This window comes from Pteropus medius, unplaced genomic scaffold, assembly GCF_902729225.1.
Source record: "Pteropus medius unplaced genomic scaffold, Ma_sr-lr_union100, whole genome shotgun sequence".
NCBI classification, from domain to species: Eukaryota; Metazoa; Chordata; class Mammalia; order Chiroptera; family Pteropodidae; genus Pteropus; species Pteropus medius.
Window position 1 is genome coordinate 2,612,680 of NW_024349804.1, and position 17,346 is coordinate 2,630,025.

General features: G+C 38.1%; 1 protein-coding gene across 2 annotated transcripts in view; it reads left to right on the forward strand.

Annotated features, from left to right (window-relative positions):
* Positions 1 to 17,346, forward strand: part of ADGRA3 (adhesion G protein-coupled receptor A3) — a 97,065-nt gene that overhangs the window by 22,618 nt on the left and 57,101 nt on the right. For both annotated transcript variants that reach the window (XM_039838080.1, XM_039838081.1), the window contains exons 2-4: positions 4,721 to 4,792; positions 12,306 to 12,377; positions 15,792 to 15,863. In XM_039838080.1, coding sequence (XP_039694014.1) covers positions 4,721 to 4,792; positions 12,306 to 12,377; positions 15,792 to 15,863 — 216 coding nt within the window. The remainder of the gene's footprint in view (positions 1 to 4,720; positions 4,793 to 12,305; positions 12,378 to 15,791; positions 15,864 to 17,346) is intronic.

A 17,346-nucleotide genomic window follows, 5' to 3' on the forward strand; every position in this document is an offset into this window, starting at 1 on the left:
GAATACCTAATGAGCTTCCTCCCCCTATTCTGCATAGTAACACATTTCCTGGATAACTTTAACCAATCCATACTACTGGGACTAATGTAAATATCCAGTCATTTGCTTTTACAAACAATAATACAATGAATAATTTTGTTATACAGATATACAATTATACAACATTTAACATGTCATATATTTTGCAAAAGTACGAGTATATCTTTAGGATAAATTTCCAGAAGGTGAATTAATGGATCAAAATGCATTTGTATTTTTGCTCTCCATAGGGATTGTTCTGATTTATAGCAAAATATGAGTGGCTGTTTGCCTCTGAATATAAAATGTGTTAGCACATTTTTTTTCCCCACTCTAAGCGATTTATGGTATCTTTACATTTTAGTTTTAATTTACATTTCTCTCATTATTAAGATCACATATCCCTTCATGTGATTATGATCCATCAGTGCTTACTTTCTTCGAGCTTTCTGTTCATGGCCTTTGCTATGTTTTCTATTGGGGATTTTTTTTTTTTTAAGATCTCTGTATATTTGGGAAATTAGGACTTTGTTTCTGATAGCTGTAAATATTTGTTTATTTTTTTAACATGGCTTATGAGTTTAAAAATATCAAAAAGACGTTTTTAAAATGCACTACGGTTTAAGTGTACTCTTATTTGCTCCTTTTCCATAGGCTAGAAAATCTTTAGTTGTTATGACTTCTGCATTCGCCTGTCATCCGTGTCTCTTTTTTCATCTGAGTCTGCCTCCCTTTTCACCTTCTCTGAATCTCCTGCCCCGCCCCCCCTTCTAAGGACACTAGTCCTTGGGTGTAGGTCCCTACTCCAGGAGGATCTCATCCTGAAACCTTCAGTTACATCACAAACATCCTTTTCCTAGGTAAGGGCATGTTCACATGTTTTAGATGGACATATTTTCAGAGGACCACCATGCAACCCGCTATGGTAACCCTATTTGATTGTTTACCTGATTTTCCCCTTCAGTGGTTGACTTTAAGAATTACATTCCTCGCATTCAATCTGAATATTTAATGCGCTTGAAATATATTTTCATTTCCTCTCAAAAGGTGAATTATTCTCTGCCTTCTGCCATCCAAGGTATGGGTGCTGTTACCAGCGTTCCATTCTAGGACTTGCAATAGCAAGCAACTGAGAACTTCTCATACTTAATTTTTATTTCTTTCTGCTCCATAAACTTTTGATTTCTTTTTTTAAAAAGCATGTTTACATTAAGCCTTACTCCTTTTTTTATGTTTCAGCGTTAAATGATATACTAAATTACCTTGTTACTGTGTAAAGTGATAGCAGTGGACATCAAACTTAGCTTATGGTGTTGAAATTCAAGAGATGTGAGCCCAGAATACTGTTCCTGAGCATTGTCTATAGATCATGTGGTGTTAACATTATTGAGGTAGAACAGAAATGGGCATATATAAGCTTTATAACTTCGGTCAAGCATTGATTGTATTTTTCATTTAGTTACCTCCTAGAAAGTTTGAAATTTCTAAGATGTCAGCAAAAATACTGATTATGAATGGGTTTTAGATTTATAAAGATACATGATATTATGCATTTGCCAGTTCCACAGTCCCCCCATCTCAAAACTGAGTATAAAAGCTGTCTGCAGAGTAGATTTATTCATACCGATCCCGTTTTCTTGCGCAGAATCCTCAAACACGTCAAGTAATGTGTAGACCGAATATATTAACGTGAAGTTGTAAACTATATTTTTAAGGTTACAGTTATAACTTTTTAAGTGTGATGAAATGTCTTTTCACTCTCAGTAAAATCTACCGTTTATTGTGCTAAAGCCTTTATGACTGAGCAAATGACAGTCCTTTTGCTGAAGCAATACTGAACCCAGTGAATGTAATTCATTCACCACCCTGGCAGTTTTTCACAAGCTACTTCCATATTTGGGTTTCATTCTTCACTCAGAAATAGGACACTGTTGTCACTGGGCTTAGTAGATTGTGTAGTTTTCCTTATTTTTTGGTTTATTGATTATAAATTCTTGGTCACCGCAAAGTTTATCAGCTTTGCTCATTAAAGTGTGAATAATTATAGAAAATTAAAAGAAGCTAGAAGAGATCTTGGTGACCATTCGGGTTTGATTTTTTTCCATCTTTAAAATGATGAGATCGAAGTCTACCTGGAAAAGTAAAGTGACTACCCCAAACTAAATCATTTATCACTGGTGGAGTCTCAGTTAAAACTCTGGACTCTGGTTATCATCACCATTGTTCTTTGCACTATTTTAAGTGCATGTTAAGTTGCAGTCACCACATAAACATTTTTTGGATATAAACAAATATGAATCTTTAAGCCGAGAGTATAAAAACTATTCCTTGCTTCAGTTTTTATTGCTAAGATATAATTGTATTCAAAATTAAATCGATTTTAAGCTATGCTTAGTTATTAAGAGTCTTATATTTATCATCAGAAAAAATGTCTTAAAGATAAGAGTCATATTCTATATGCTTCAAAAGATATTGCAAGATTATGAAGAATAACAGAGAAGCTAAAGGAAACCTCATCATTAAGAGAGTGATCATTTTGATATATTTCTTCCAAGTCTTTTTTTTTTTTTGATCTCTGCTTAGAAATTCTTTTCCATGGTATCAGTTTTGTTTGCTTTTAAACTGATTGTAAGCATTTTACTTTTCATCAAGTTTCCTTTGAAAGAATCATTTTCAATGGATGCATAAAATTTTGTCGCTTGGATGTACCATAATTTAACTCTTATCTAAACTGACCTCTTTGGTAGTTTCTAATTTTTGTGTTTTAAATCAGGCTGAACAAGGTTATCGAATATACTTCTTGTCAGATTGGTGACTTGTTAGCTTAGGGTTGATGGCTGTGATAGCAGTTTGCAGGCTCCTGAGTGAGCAGAGCCTAGCTGCTTAAGGAAGCTTGTTTCGGTGACCTCTGCGGCCATGTGCCAGTCAGAGTTCGCTTTGGCCTGTGCCAACTACTACCTTACTTTTTAAAAACCTTTGCAATTCTGATTAGAGAACATGGTTTTGTATTTTAATTGAAACTTTTTTTGATCATCCTGTTTTCCTGGTTCCTGTAGTCGAAGCCTTGTCCTTGCCTTAGTTTACATGTAGCTTTGAGGGCAGGCCAAACACTACACGGTAATATACTTTGATTGCAAGAAACATTACAAGGTGGGAGGGTGTGTGTCTTAAAACCAGGGAAACAGAATCAGAAAGTTAATGAATGCTCATTGAGCATGTCATATATTTTCTAATTTCCTTCTAGTATTTATGAGGTAGATGCAATTCTTCCTACTTTATGAATGAGGGAACTCTGTTAAAGAGAGGAGTGACTTGTCCAAGATCAGTGTCACTTGAAAGTGATAGAGCTGAACTTCAAACACAGATATACTTGAAAAGCTCCTAATAAACACCCCACAAAGCAACCTCCGAAATGTTGAAATGTTCATCTGCATGAGTAGGGATTCTTTTTTTTTTAATTCCACTTATATCAAAGTGGATGCCAAATTAGATGCCAAATGAGTATTTTTGTTTTAATACAAATAATCGAAGTTTTTTCTTTTTCTTTCTTTCTTTTTTCTTTTTTTTTAGAATAATGGAAGTAGACAAACTAAAAATGTACTTGAAACTTTGTAACCCAGAGATAGTCTGTTAGCATTTGTATAGGTGTAGAATTGCTGCGTTGCTCTGTCTGGAGTGAGGAGGGTCACCACTGAACCCTGGACCCCGTGTGGGAGGTGCACCTGAAGTTGTGCAACGCATGTGTGATGGAGAATTTTCTGTCCAGTGGTGTGTCTCTTGACTGACATTGGCTTACGTTGGAAAACATGGAGTTTGGAGTCGAGATTTTCTGAGTTCACCATCTGGTTCTGCCATTTGCAACTGAAATCTTATGCTATTAACATAACTCTTCTATGCCTTGGTTTTCTCATTTTCTTAACTCGATATGCCTACTCTTTCAAATTAGGTAGCTTTAGCATTTTCACTTTATTTATAGAAACTCTCTCTTGGTATTCAGACTTCAAAAGGTGCTTGGTCCCAAAGCCTAGAGAAGAAGCGAGATCATGTACATACACATCGTCTCTTAGGCAAATCCTGCCAGGGGGGTGGCTCAACTACGACTTCTTTAAATAAATTTTTCTTTGCAATTCATTTTTTTTAAGAACACTGTCCTGTTACATGAGGTATAATACTATGGTGTTATACCTGTGTCTCTCTGTATGTGAGTACAAGCGGGAAGTATATTTTCATATGTACAGACGTAGATTTGTATGCTATTTAATTACAAATAATCAGCATATCTAGAGGGTACTTTATTTCTTTGTAAGGTCAATATTTTATAGAGCATGTTACACATTTTTCTGTTAAGTTTTAAAATAAGTATTCATCTTATATAAGTTGATTAATTATACAAATGTATGTGGCATTCTTTACTCTTACAGTGAACTGAGAGCTATTTTGTTTTGAGTTCTCTATTTTAAATTTTTTGGTTCAATGTGACAGGAACAATTTAAGAGGTGGTATGTGTGAGTGAGCTCTTTTATGTGGTTTCTCAAAGAAAGAGAAGTTCCTTTTTTTATAAGGCCATCTCAAAAATGTTGGAAATAAATGACTTCTTAGAATTCCTGATAGGTTTAAACATAATGAGCTAAATTATTTTGATATGACATTAATGGTGTGCATATATTGGGCAACCTACATTTAAGTTTTCTGTCCTTTCTAGGATCCTGAGTAACAATAAAATATCCGAACTGAAGAATGGCTCATTTTCTGGGCTAAGTCTCCTTGAAAGATTGTGAGTATTCTTTTATTACCATCTCTTATTGTTATTTTACTTAATGAATTTTCATTGTAAATCTATTAGCGAACTCCCAACTTTTCAAAAAAAAAATATTGAGTTTTCCCAACATTTTATTATGAAAAATTTCAAAAATGGAATTAAAAAATACAGTTATGATTCCACTCATATATGGAATCTTAAATAAAAAAAACACAGCAAAAAAAAAAAAGAAAGAAAAAGAAAAGAAAATGAACAAACCAAACAAAAACAAACTCATAAAGAGAACAAAGTGATGATTGTCAGATGAGAGAGGGGTTTGGGGGATGAGTGAAAAAAATAAGAAGTATTAGTGCAGTTGCCAGTTATAAAAATAGTCACAGCATGTGAAGTAGTAATATTATGATAACTGTGTGCGGTGCCAGATGCGTACTACACTGATGGGGAGGTGGTTAACTTTGTAAGGTATATAAATGGCTAATCATATGTTGTACATCTGAAACTAATATATGTGATCCGTAACTGAAAATTAAAAACAAAACAAAACAAAACTAGTTCGAGCAGAGGTCGGCAGACTCTCTGTAAAAGGCCAGATAGCCAACAGTTTAAGCTTTGTGGGCCATGAGGTCTCAGACACGGCGACTCGATTCTGCCATTGTAGTGAGGAAGCAGCGGCAGATAAATGACTCGATGTGGAGGTGACTTTATTTACAAAACAGGCCATGGATTATAGTTTAATAACCCCTGGCTTTGAAAGTGCAGATGGCATTTTGAAATTGTCATGAAATGTATATGCCTCATAAAACAGACAAGTAGACTTTAAAAAGCAAGTCTAGGGGCAGAAACTTTTGGATAAACTTCAGTGTTTTATCTGGCTGTTTCTGAATGTGATCATTGCGTTCTGCTAATGACTAGGTCTAGTTTTGCTGAAGATCAGACGTGTCACAGGTGGCACTCATTTCTAGCCTCGATGAGTTTTTACACAGTGGATATTTAATTTGCTTGTATTAACAAAAATGCTATTCTAGGATTGTTTCAACTTCTCATGTTACTCATACACTTAGGATAACATTTCAGAATACCCAAGGAAGCCACACAGTGAGCCTGTCCATTTCTGTGGAATAGCAAAACTTTCCTCTTTTTCTTTGAGCCTTCTTTGCTCTGCCTGCCTCACTATCTCTACGTCTAGGCGGCCTTTTCTTAGTCATTTTAACTAATGGCTTCTCCCTCAGTTGGACTCCCATAGAACTTTTTTGCGTCCATCACTGATGTGTTTATTGAAGCATATACCATCTACAGAGTTCTTCTTTATCCTTTTATGTATGTCTCTGTTCATTTAGTATTCAGATGTCTTTAAATTAGGTTATGTATATGCAATGACATACACATATTCAGTAATACACTTTATACGTTCATATTTACATGTGTATGCAAAAATATGTATATTTATTTACATAGGTTTACATATGTGCGTACACACCTAGGCACATAAATGAAATGTTCTTGGCCCAGCAATGCTTAATTCTCGGATTTATTAATTTAATTAATTTTATTTATTTATTTATTTATTCAAGTGTTTCTGTCACGTTTCTCATAGTTTATGTGCTTCAGAGGATGCTGGCCGCACCTCAGCTCTGGGCCTGACCAGGCTGAGGACAGTCCTTCACACATGTTCCTTGGTCACTGATTCAGGACTGGGCATCTGATCCCATTTGCTTGAGTTGAGACTGGCTTGGGGCTTTGGGGAGAGGAGCAGCCTCACTGTCATCAGGAAGGTGGTGGTACCTCCGGTCTAGAGGCTGTCCTGCTACCTACCGGTTTGGTCTCGAGAGGCAGGAGGGAGGCGCAGTGGTCGCAGGAAGCACCCTGTCCTCTGGCCACTGTCTGTGGATGTGAGTCCAGATCCTACTCCTCCGGTGCCTGCTGAAAAGGTCTGAGAGCTGAGGGTGACTGGCCTCTCGTGGAAACACCCCTGGCTTTTGCTTCACTCAGTTTTCAGAACACATGATAGACCAAAGAGATCCCATAGTCAAGTTGCTTGACCCTTCTAGTGGGAGTTCATGATCAAAGGCTGATTAGCATCTTCTCAGACCTTCCCCAGAGCAGCCCGTTTTCTCTCCTGGGCACGGAAGTGGGCTGGGAGCTTTCCACCCTTCAGAGCCCCCGACCATCTTTCTCATATTGATCGTTTCTTTGGTGTTCCTGTTCTCTGATTTGATTGGATTCACTCTTTTTCACGTGAAGCCTGTATAGATTTAGTAATTTCCATACCAGCTCCTGGAATGATCTCTTGATTCGTACTTCCTACTGTTTTCATAGCTCTGCTCATTTTTCCTCTCTACCTGGTTACCCAGCTCGCTAACCTACTCTGCCTCCTGCACGACTGTGCTCTTCCTGTGACCAGACCCCACGACTCTCTTCCCTCCTTCGTGTCTGTCAACTCTAGTTGCACTTTCATTACCATAAGGCTTTTCTCGTGGACTCTGGTTTACTTCGAGCTCTCGTCATACTCTCCATGGTGTGTCGAGGTGGCTTCTTTCTCAGGACTTGTCTGGGGCTTTCTCTGTTTCAGATACGATGTAAGTGAGCATAGTGGTTGTATTAGTTTGCCAGGGCACAGACTGGAAGGCTTAAACAATCGAAATTTATTTGTCCCAGTTCTGGAGGCTGGAAATTAAAAATCAAGGTGCTGGCAGTATTGCTTTCTTCTGAGGGTCATGAGGGAAAGGCTCTGTTCTAGATGGCTGTCCTCTATCTGTGTCTGCATCCATATCTCTTCTTATAAGGACACCAGTCATGTTGGATTAGGGCCTGCTCTAGTGACCTCATTTTAACTTAATTACCTTTTTGAAGGCCCTGTCTCCTAATACAGTCACACTTTGAGGTACTAGGGGTCAGGACTTCAAAGTAGGAATCCCCTGGGAGTGGGGACACAGTTCAGCCTAGAAGTTCAAACCCATGTTTAAGGATGAACTGTATAATTGTTATTTGAAAAATTCTCTAAAATTTATACTTCTTATAAATTTTCTCTTCAATTCTTTGGTAAATGTTATTTGTATTTTTAGACCTTGTAGCCCGTTTAGAATTAAGAACTTCCGTTATTTATCAGTTCATCCATTTATCCACCCTTCCTCTCTCCCATCTTCTCTCTTTATTTTATAGTATCATCATTCTTGGGTTAACGGTTTGTCACAATTCAGTGAGACTCCCCTATATTCTAATTACTGACACTCAAATTGCATAGTGGTCGATGTGTCTGACTCCTCAGTGTTCATTCCACCCCAAACGCTGGGTCTGGGTCACCAAAGCATCTCTTTCTAGTGATTGTGACAGAGCCAGCCCTCGCCAATAAGAGGTGAAGGGGAATGAAGCTTTGAGGCTTCAGAGAAAGATTTCCCAGCTCCTAAGAAGACAGAAGAAGAACGGCTCCATTCTTATTCATGGCTTTGTGCTTGGAGGTGGCTTTTGGATCTGGGATAGGATGTCATGGTTGAGGGTAAGCTGACCTTCTGAAGAAGAGTGGATCTGAGAGAGAGAGGTGACTAGCCACTTAAGCTGCCTTACTGCTAGATTTCCTGTAAATCCAGAGGATTGTTTTCTTTATTATTGAAACTGTTTTGAGTAGAGATTTCGGATACTTACAATTAAAAAGCATCTTATTTGACATGCTTCATATTCTTTTTTAAACTATCTCTTTTTCTGAGAACCGTTAAAATATATGTTTTTTAATTTTGTGTAGCAGTTGTTGTGCACCTTTCATTAATGTTTTAGTGATGCAACATATCCATAGTTAGCTATACGTCCTAACATTCTACTCATGTTCACCAGGGAAGCCGTGGCTTGGTGCTGGGAATATTAAATGAGACAATCTGACTATAAATATCTTTTGGCAATGCCTGATTAATATGGCTATTATTATACATTATATATGTCAGGAATTTTTTTTTTTTTAAAGAAAACGTGTATCTTTAAATCATATTACAGTACTTAGTTATTCATGAGGGGTGTTCTGTAGGAACACATGCAGTACATCATTGACCACAAATTTATGTAGTGTTTTAGCTGAATCATTTTTTGTCGTAGATGCTTTTTAAAATCTGAAAAGGGAAACAGGTTTTGAAAAAATGGAACTGACATTATATGTTTCTACTAGCAGAGATTTTTTAGGTTTTGCAGTACAAGTCAGACACATACCGATTGAATTTTCTCTGGAAATCTTCTCTCTGAGGTGTAGGGTTGGGATCACTTGGGGAGAGGGAGATAGGAACTAATACGTTGGGTCTGATGATTAATTGTACTTCCTGGACATAAAAACTTGGGGACACAAACTAATTTTTATTTTGAAAATTTTCAAACATACAGAAAAATTAAAAGAATAATGTAATCTCCCATATCACCAATTTACACAGTTAATAATTATTAACAATTTACTGTCATATTTTTTTATATTAGAGTATAGCTACACATAAACATGTTTGCTAAACTATTCGAAGGCCAGTTACAGACATGACCCTGAACCTTTATTGAAAAGTATAAGTGGCTGTAATTGATAGAGTGATAAGCAGTAGTCTCTTCATTGTCTGACTTTATGAATATTCTAATGATTTTGTGGCAGCCCGTAATTCACTAAAAATATTTTTATAGTAAAGTTCAGGTCATGTAATTTTGTCTCAGCCGTGGTGAGAGAAATATGACTCTCTAGAAACATCTCGAAATAAGACCAGTGTCTATGATGAAAGAGGGCCTGAGTGAGTGAGTGAGTGTTGCAGGAAGGTGTTGGGGCAGAAGGAGAAGTGACAGTTGGATAAAGAGAGATGAGCAAGGCCAAGGCCACGGGTAGCTGCGTAAGTTACTTGAAAGAGTCTGAACTTTCTTCTCCAGGGACTAGGGAGTGGGACAGCGAGAGAGAAGGAGGGGCAGCTGGCGGGTGGAGCCTTTGGTGAACACACCTCGGTCCTTCAGACCCCAGAAGCTGAGTCATTCCACTCTCCCATGGGGTGATGGTCTCCCATGGGGTGACCATCCTGGAGCGGCTTCCAGGATCTGGCCGAGACAGGAGACAGTTGTATGTGGAGGAACAAGTGTGGTGCTGCCGTCAGTGTCTGCCACAGCAGCCGTTTGGGCCCCCAGAATGGTACCAGTCTGGGGGCAAGGGATGCCGTCCCTGGTGTTTATAGCAGGGACTTTGTTATCTGCGTGATTTTTCTCTTTCTATTGAAATTGTTACACTGGGTCCATCCTTTGGACCCACGGTTAAGAGGAGAACCTAAAGGCTGGTCGGAGGTCCACAGAGTGGAGTTGGATTTGTAAGTTGACTCGATTTTCTTCTGTTACCATCCAGATGTATTTCATGAAGCTTCTTGGCTTTCTCAGATATTTTCAGTTACTTTATTTAGAAAATATCTTAGAGACTGGGATGCAGAAACCAAAAAAGTTAGGGCGGCTACCAGCATTGATAAAGCTGTTTGCTTGTGGAAGGTAAAATCTGAGTTGCGATCCATGAAATATTTATTAATGGTAATCAGAGCACAGAACTTATACTATGTTTAATAGTCATTTCCTTTTTTAAAAAGAAGAATTGCAAAGTACGTGGGGATGTGTTTCATTTAGAAAAACTTGGCTCTAATTTGGGGGGCCGAGTGTAATTGCAGCTCCACCCCTAGCTCCTGAAGACTGCCTCGTGTCGGAAGGGAGTAAGACACGAGAAAGGCAGACAGGATTTGCTGGAGCACATGACGTTCCCAGGAGTCACAGATTGTACCTCCAGAGAAGTGTTCTTGAGAATTTCTAAGCGATCTCTATCGCCACGTACCACACAGCATGGACAGTGTGGGAAGCCACATTGTCAGTGACACATGGGAATGTCGGGCTCACTGGAAATGACTTGCCACCTCAGCGAGCAGACGGCCAATCTCATCAGGACGTTTTTGTGAAATTTCTAGGAAACCTAGAAATCAACCCCAGTAACTTGTCTGTATCAATAGTTAGGATGAGCTGTTAAAAGAAATAGGCTGTTACCAAGCGGGTCATGCTTCAAAACAGTTGTCATGAGCTCGCGGGACAGTAAGATCAAATCACTTGCCTCATCAAACGGAAGAAAATGCATAGATGGATGTTCGTGGTAGTAAGACCCCCTGATAAAGCATAGGTGGACCAGGGAAGTCCTGATAAAGCACAGGTGGACCAGGGAAGTTGGATGCTGTCTGAGTTGGAGGGATTTGAGATGGCGAACTAAGGAATTTTCTCGATGTAGATGGCCTGGGCACAGGCGAGGATGACCATGATAGAGCCATAGTTAACAAAAGGTCCCAGAGACTTGTCACCTCGGTTTCATGATCGCAGGTGGCACCAGTGGCCCAGGATCTTCTTCCTGGAAGGCCTTTGAAATCTCAGCGAAGTCAGGAACCTGCTAACGTGAGGTGCCTGCTACCCTGGGTTTGTACTGAGTGTCGTTTCGCGTTTCCGGATCGTTCCACCAACGCTGTGTGTGTCCCGAAGCCATGTGTACCACAAGGAGTGTGAGCTCACACCTGCCTGGAAGAGACAAAGCTGGAAGAGACAAAGCCGCAGTCGTTAGGTCGAGAAGGAGGGGGAGATGTGGGGAAGAGTGTCTGTCCACAGTCCGACTTCAGGTGCTCTGAGATTTGACCAGAGGCCACCGGGGACTTCAGGGGACGAGGTTATGAGTAAGTGACACCCACCTCGGGTGTCACTCAGAGCCAGCTGCTGGCTGGACTATGTCGTGGGGAAACGGGCTTCATTCTGTTCTGAGCCCTCCTAATGCTGTCAGCTTTCTCCGAGGGCGCCCCAGACTCTCATATGGGGTGAATTGGGAGTCTTCTGCTGAGCCCAGGCACCCAGTGGAGAGCAGCAGCCTTAACAGGCAGCCCAAATCCACCTTGGTGGAGGGGTGTGGCTGCGGCACTCACTGCTGCCCCCCAGTGACAGTGTACTGACATGGAAGGACCGCACGCTTAAGAAGAATGGGAGACAATTGTGACCGCCATCAGATGCCATTGGGTAGGGGGCTGGTGGATCTTTGCCTTGAGCCATATGTTGTGAACTATCACGTTTATTTTAAAGAAAAACTAACCATAGAAGCCCAGGGAGGGGCTTCTGAACAACCAAATATGAATTTTACTGTGTCATTTCTGAAGTGGTTAATAACAATATGACTTTATTATGTTTGTCATAAATGCAGTCACTCATTTATTTTGATAACTAAAGTATAACATACTAATAAAGAAATTATAGAAATAATGTATAGGACTGTAGTTTAACTTTGAATTTGAATAATATGCTACACATATCTTTTTTGACATATAACTTTATTCTTATATTGACCAAAACAAGTGACTTTGGAACAAGGTTTCTTGAAGTTGAATTCTGGCTCTGCCACTTACTCTGGGGTGGTCTTGGCTTAATCTTTTCAGCTTCAGTTTTCTCCTATTATTATTGTTTTCTGTATAACATTGTGCCTAAATATGTGTTACAGTGTTGATGTGTAAATAACTTATTTTATTTTTAACAGGGATCTCCGAAATAATCTTATTAGTAGTATAGATCCAGGTGCCTTTTGGGGACTGTCATCGCTAAAAAGATTGTAAGTGTTTGACTTGCTTGCTTATGAATTTGAACTGTTTCTTTTAGAAATAACCATTCATCTACTTTAAGTTTGACACAATAAGAACAATGGGTTTTTAATGATATTTAGAAGTTCACCAGGCCAAATTTATGATAGAAAACAGAATATATAATATAAGTGGCTTAGAAGATTGTTAATTTGTATAGTAATTTGATTTGTTTGGTGGTAGATAGTTGTGTCCCTCTTATGCTAATAAAATTATTGCTATATTGGCTTTGCCAGCTGTCATCATCTGTGGATACATTCAGACTGTTTCTCTTGTAAATGCCGTATCAGTTGAGGCTCCTTTCTATTAATGATTTAAAATCTTGCCATTTGTGCCCAACAATGAGCCAGACTCCAGAGATACAAAGGTAATTCGGGGACCCCTTAAGGGTTTGCAGTCTAGTGGGATCACATACACAGACCAGGAGCCTGGTTATGGACTTGAATCTGCTTGTAAAGAGATGGAGCGGTGGCTCGAGTTTGGCTGCAAAGTGTCTTAGAAGCTATCGGGCCTCAGCCAGACCAGCATAGGCAGGAGTATGGAGCGCAGCCTTGAGCAAACTGCAAGCAGCCTCCAGAAACAGTGATTAGGGAGTGGAGGGCAGCAGCTAGATGAACTTGATTTATAACAGCAAGTGTCAGTCTCTCTGCGCTTCTTACTGGGGGCAACTGACACCGTGTTTGGATGGGGCGGTTTGAACCTGTGCCTGTGAACGTGAGTCCTTAGATAGGAAGCAAGAGCGTTAGGTGCTAGACCTGCTGTATCAGAAACTCTGGGGCCAAGGTCAAACCACCTTTGTTTTAACTGTCTCTCCCCGTGATTCTGATGCTCCAGTGTGAGAACTTCTAGAATATTTTTCCCTCCAATACTTTTTTCCACGGGGAGGGGTGTGACATGACACTGCCAGACAGGATCACTTATTCTCTCTCTCTGTGATCCACACCACTGTATTCACCTCTTTTTGGAAGGAAGCTTTTTTTTTATTAGGATGATTAATGCTAACAGTATCTTCATGTCAAGAAAGAGGCTGAAGGAAATTGGACTGTTAATAAATAGCAGTTACATTCGGATGTTTTAAAGACACTGCAGATTATCTTAGGTTCTCCATCTAGATCTTTATTCTTCAGTAAATAATTCATCAAGTCCTGCCATTCAAAATAAATACATGCATTTCTTGTTCAGTAGCATTTAATTGCTAATATCGTACCAGGAGTTGCCTTTGCATTTTTCATTGCGTTACACGTTAAGTAGTCTCTTGTGTTCTTGCCTAGGAATGTAATTGCCATTTATAACGTTCTTCCCACTAGGAAATATATTCTTAATTCCAAACAGCTGATTTGTCATTGAATTTACAGTATCCAGTTTGCAAGCTGAGAGAGCCTTATATGTAAACTCAGTGAGATATAAAGATATTCTGCAGTAGTAATGTTTGATAGTTGCTTCTAGGCAAGGCACTTTTTCTTATGGAGACTTAAAATCATTCATTTCATTTGTGCATATCACTTGGCAACCACACGTAAAGTGTTTTTGTAAGTGTACCATGCCTTTTTGCCTTTAATAGTTTGAATCAGGAAGATTCAGTGGCTTTCTGCAGAATAAACTACCAGAAGTAGGTAGAAGCTAGACCTATTCATTGTCTCTTTTTGCTTTATCAACAAATTCACGCTGATTCTGAACCCGAATGAACACCCATTATCAATACCTAAATACTATTTTAAATAGATATAGCTGTAATGAAATCGTTACCCAAAGAATCAATGGTAATTACACCATTTAACGCTCAGAATTGAGACAAGATAATGAATAGAGCCCAGAAATGCTTGTTTAAGCAACAATTCACAAGATGATGCTTCATTTTCTTAGACAGTAAAACCCAGAAATAAAAGGAAAATCAGCTGGAATTTAAAAAAAAAGTCCTGCATGATTAAATACTTAGCTTTAATAGTCTGAAGAGCTGGAGAATAGCAAGCACAGATAAAGACTTGTATTGCTTAAGGTTCTTTTATCAAACATTGCTGTAATGAAGGCAGAGCTACGAAATTATGGGACACCAGGATCACCTAAGCCATGAAATATCTGAGCGAAAAACTTGAGTAGGCAGACACCTGATTCAAATGTCGTATCCTTATAAATTGTCATCAGACTAATACATATTCTTCCGTTACCAAGTATACAATTTAGAATCCAACCGTTTTAGTTGAGAAGTGGGTGGTGTAAATCGTTTCTTTAAAGAGTGTAACTCAGAGTATAACTCCAGGAATGTGCGGTACTCCCTTACAGTGAATAATATGGATATTGAAGAAAATGTGATAAAAATGTTTTTGAAAGTTTGGTGTTGAAAGCTTGTTCTAATTCTTTTATCGTGATTTAAAGTGACGAATAATTCTTTTATCGTGATTTAAAGTGACGAATAATTCTTTTATCGTGATTTAAAGCGACGAATAAATCTAAGAACTGGTAAAAATGAAGATCATTATATTTATAGTTTACTAAGTCCACTGATAAAAAATGATGAAAACCATGCCATTTCATTTGAAGGTTACAGAAATTATAAGTTATTATCTCCCAATTAAAATGTAATCTCCTGATTAATGTGTAAAGTTGTGTTCACTGTCTTTGGTGTAAATAAAAATAGTGAAGAAAGAACAAAACATTTACCAAACATTTTACGTAGATAAAAAACAAAAAGTTCCATGGATTGAGGAGAAGGAAAAATATTTAGAAAGTAACATTTGATGGGAACTATACGAAGTCAGGAGTGACTGGAAAAAAAACATTGGTAATTGGGCCATTACCTAGATATTAAGTAATTTGGGTTGGAGACTAAATGATGGATAAAGTAAAGTAAAAGCTGACTCAGTTGTGTTTTCGTTACACACAAAACTTTGGAATATTTAAGAAGCGAAGTTAGAAAGCTTTACGTTCCGGATGTTCACGAGGAAGTGAAGGATGCAGCATTAATTTCGATAATTTGCCCTCTTGCCCATCATCCGTTAGATGTTGGTCAAGGTTTTGTCCTCTTATTTCTCCCAGCATAATCGACCGTTTAGATCACCTAAGGAATCGCATCACAGACAGTAAGATAATATTGGGTCTCATTTGTACTACTCCAGTTTTATCTTGCGTCATTTTATAGGAGGAAAGGCTTGAAATACAGAGGGCACTCTAATTAAACAGCGTTTAGTCAGTATAGGCCAGAAGTAGGCGTAAGCAAGGATTATTTCCCCTCTTGGTGCCACCGTATCTCACTTGTAGGTAAATATGTCCGAGGTGCTGAAAAGAAAAGTTTTGTGTGGTGCTTGGGTGCCGTTCTTGAATATTGAATGCACGAAAACTTCATCACCCAAGAGAACTTACTGAAGACACTTTTTCCCCTTTCTCCTTAGGGATCTGACAAATAATCGAATAGGATGTCTGAATGCAGACATATTTCGAGGACTCACCAATCTGGTTAGACTGTAAGTACATCTCTCTTTCCTATTAAAGTATAAGGAAAAATTTGAACCAGTAGCCAAATATTTATGAATCCCTCTGATATGTTTCGTATTAAAGTAGCAACTATAGAGTAGCAACTAAAGTGGCAGAGGATAAGGACTTCGGAATTTAATCATGTAGAAACTTAGAATGTCATCAGAACATCATAATACATGACTGCACACACGGGGGCACACACAGACACACGGCGTAACATGCGCCCCAGAGAACATGAGCATATTGAGAAACGTGATTGAAAGCTTCGCTCTTCTGGGAAAATTTCTTGGAAGAGGTAAAACTTGAGAAGACGGTCCAGAAGATTGCGGAGATTCAGATCTTTAGAAGGGAAAGGAAGCCGAGCAGGTGATGCTTGGAGGTGGAATAAGGGCGAGGTCAGTTTATCAAGGAGAAGGTGAGATATAAAGATATATGAGATATATGAGATATAAAGGTGAGATATAAAGATTTACTCCTACCACTACGGTGCTAGGAGTAAAACGACCATTCGAATCAGTCATGCCTCTGACCTTGTGATTTTGGATGAATCGTTTTAACTTTCCTGAGCTACTCTGTTTTTCATCTGTAAAGGATTGATAGTTCCTCAGTTATTACAAGTATTAATTAAAATTTGAATTATCTCTCTTATGTATATGTCTATCATGTTTATATTTATTATATTATTATGTACTTATATTTATGTATAAAATATAAATTATGTACTTATATTTATGTGTAATATAAATCATGCACACATATATTTTATATATAAATATATTTATATTTATATATTTATTTATATATAAAATATATGTGTGCATGATTTATATTATATTATACATAAATATATATATACATATTATACATAAATATATATATATATTTTTTTTTTAAAGGAAAGGCTCTGTTTTGGAGTAAGAAGAAGTAAAGCCGATTATAATAGAGCTTTATATGGGAGTGTATAGAAAACAGGCTTAGAACTGATTCGACAGTGGGAAGCCACTGAAAGACACATGTGAGGACATGGCATAAAATCATGTTTTAGAGAAAAGCAGTTTGGGAAGGGTGCAAGATAAAAGACATAGAGAATCCGAGAAAGAATTTCTAGTATGAGGATTATTTGTGCCTGGTTCTTTCTCTCTGTAGCTTTTTAGAATATTATATTTGACTCAAGTTAATTCTGAAAAAACTGTTGAGGCCTAAATAGTGCGATGATTTCATCTGTACAGTAAGTAAGGGGACTTCGAGGCAATTGGTAAACTAGAACAAAGTACTCCTGCTTCCGCTCAGCCCTGTGATATTTTTCAGTGTGTCCTTTAAGTTGGGGGAAAGATAAATGGCCTAATTTACGTTTTTAAATAAAAGATTGATTTCATGTACTACTTCACTCATAACTCAAAATTAATTGAATCTATTGAATTTTTCTATTTTGTAACTGGATCGCAAATGATTTTATTTCAGTACTTTTAT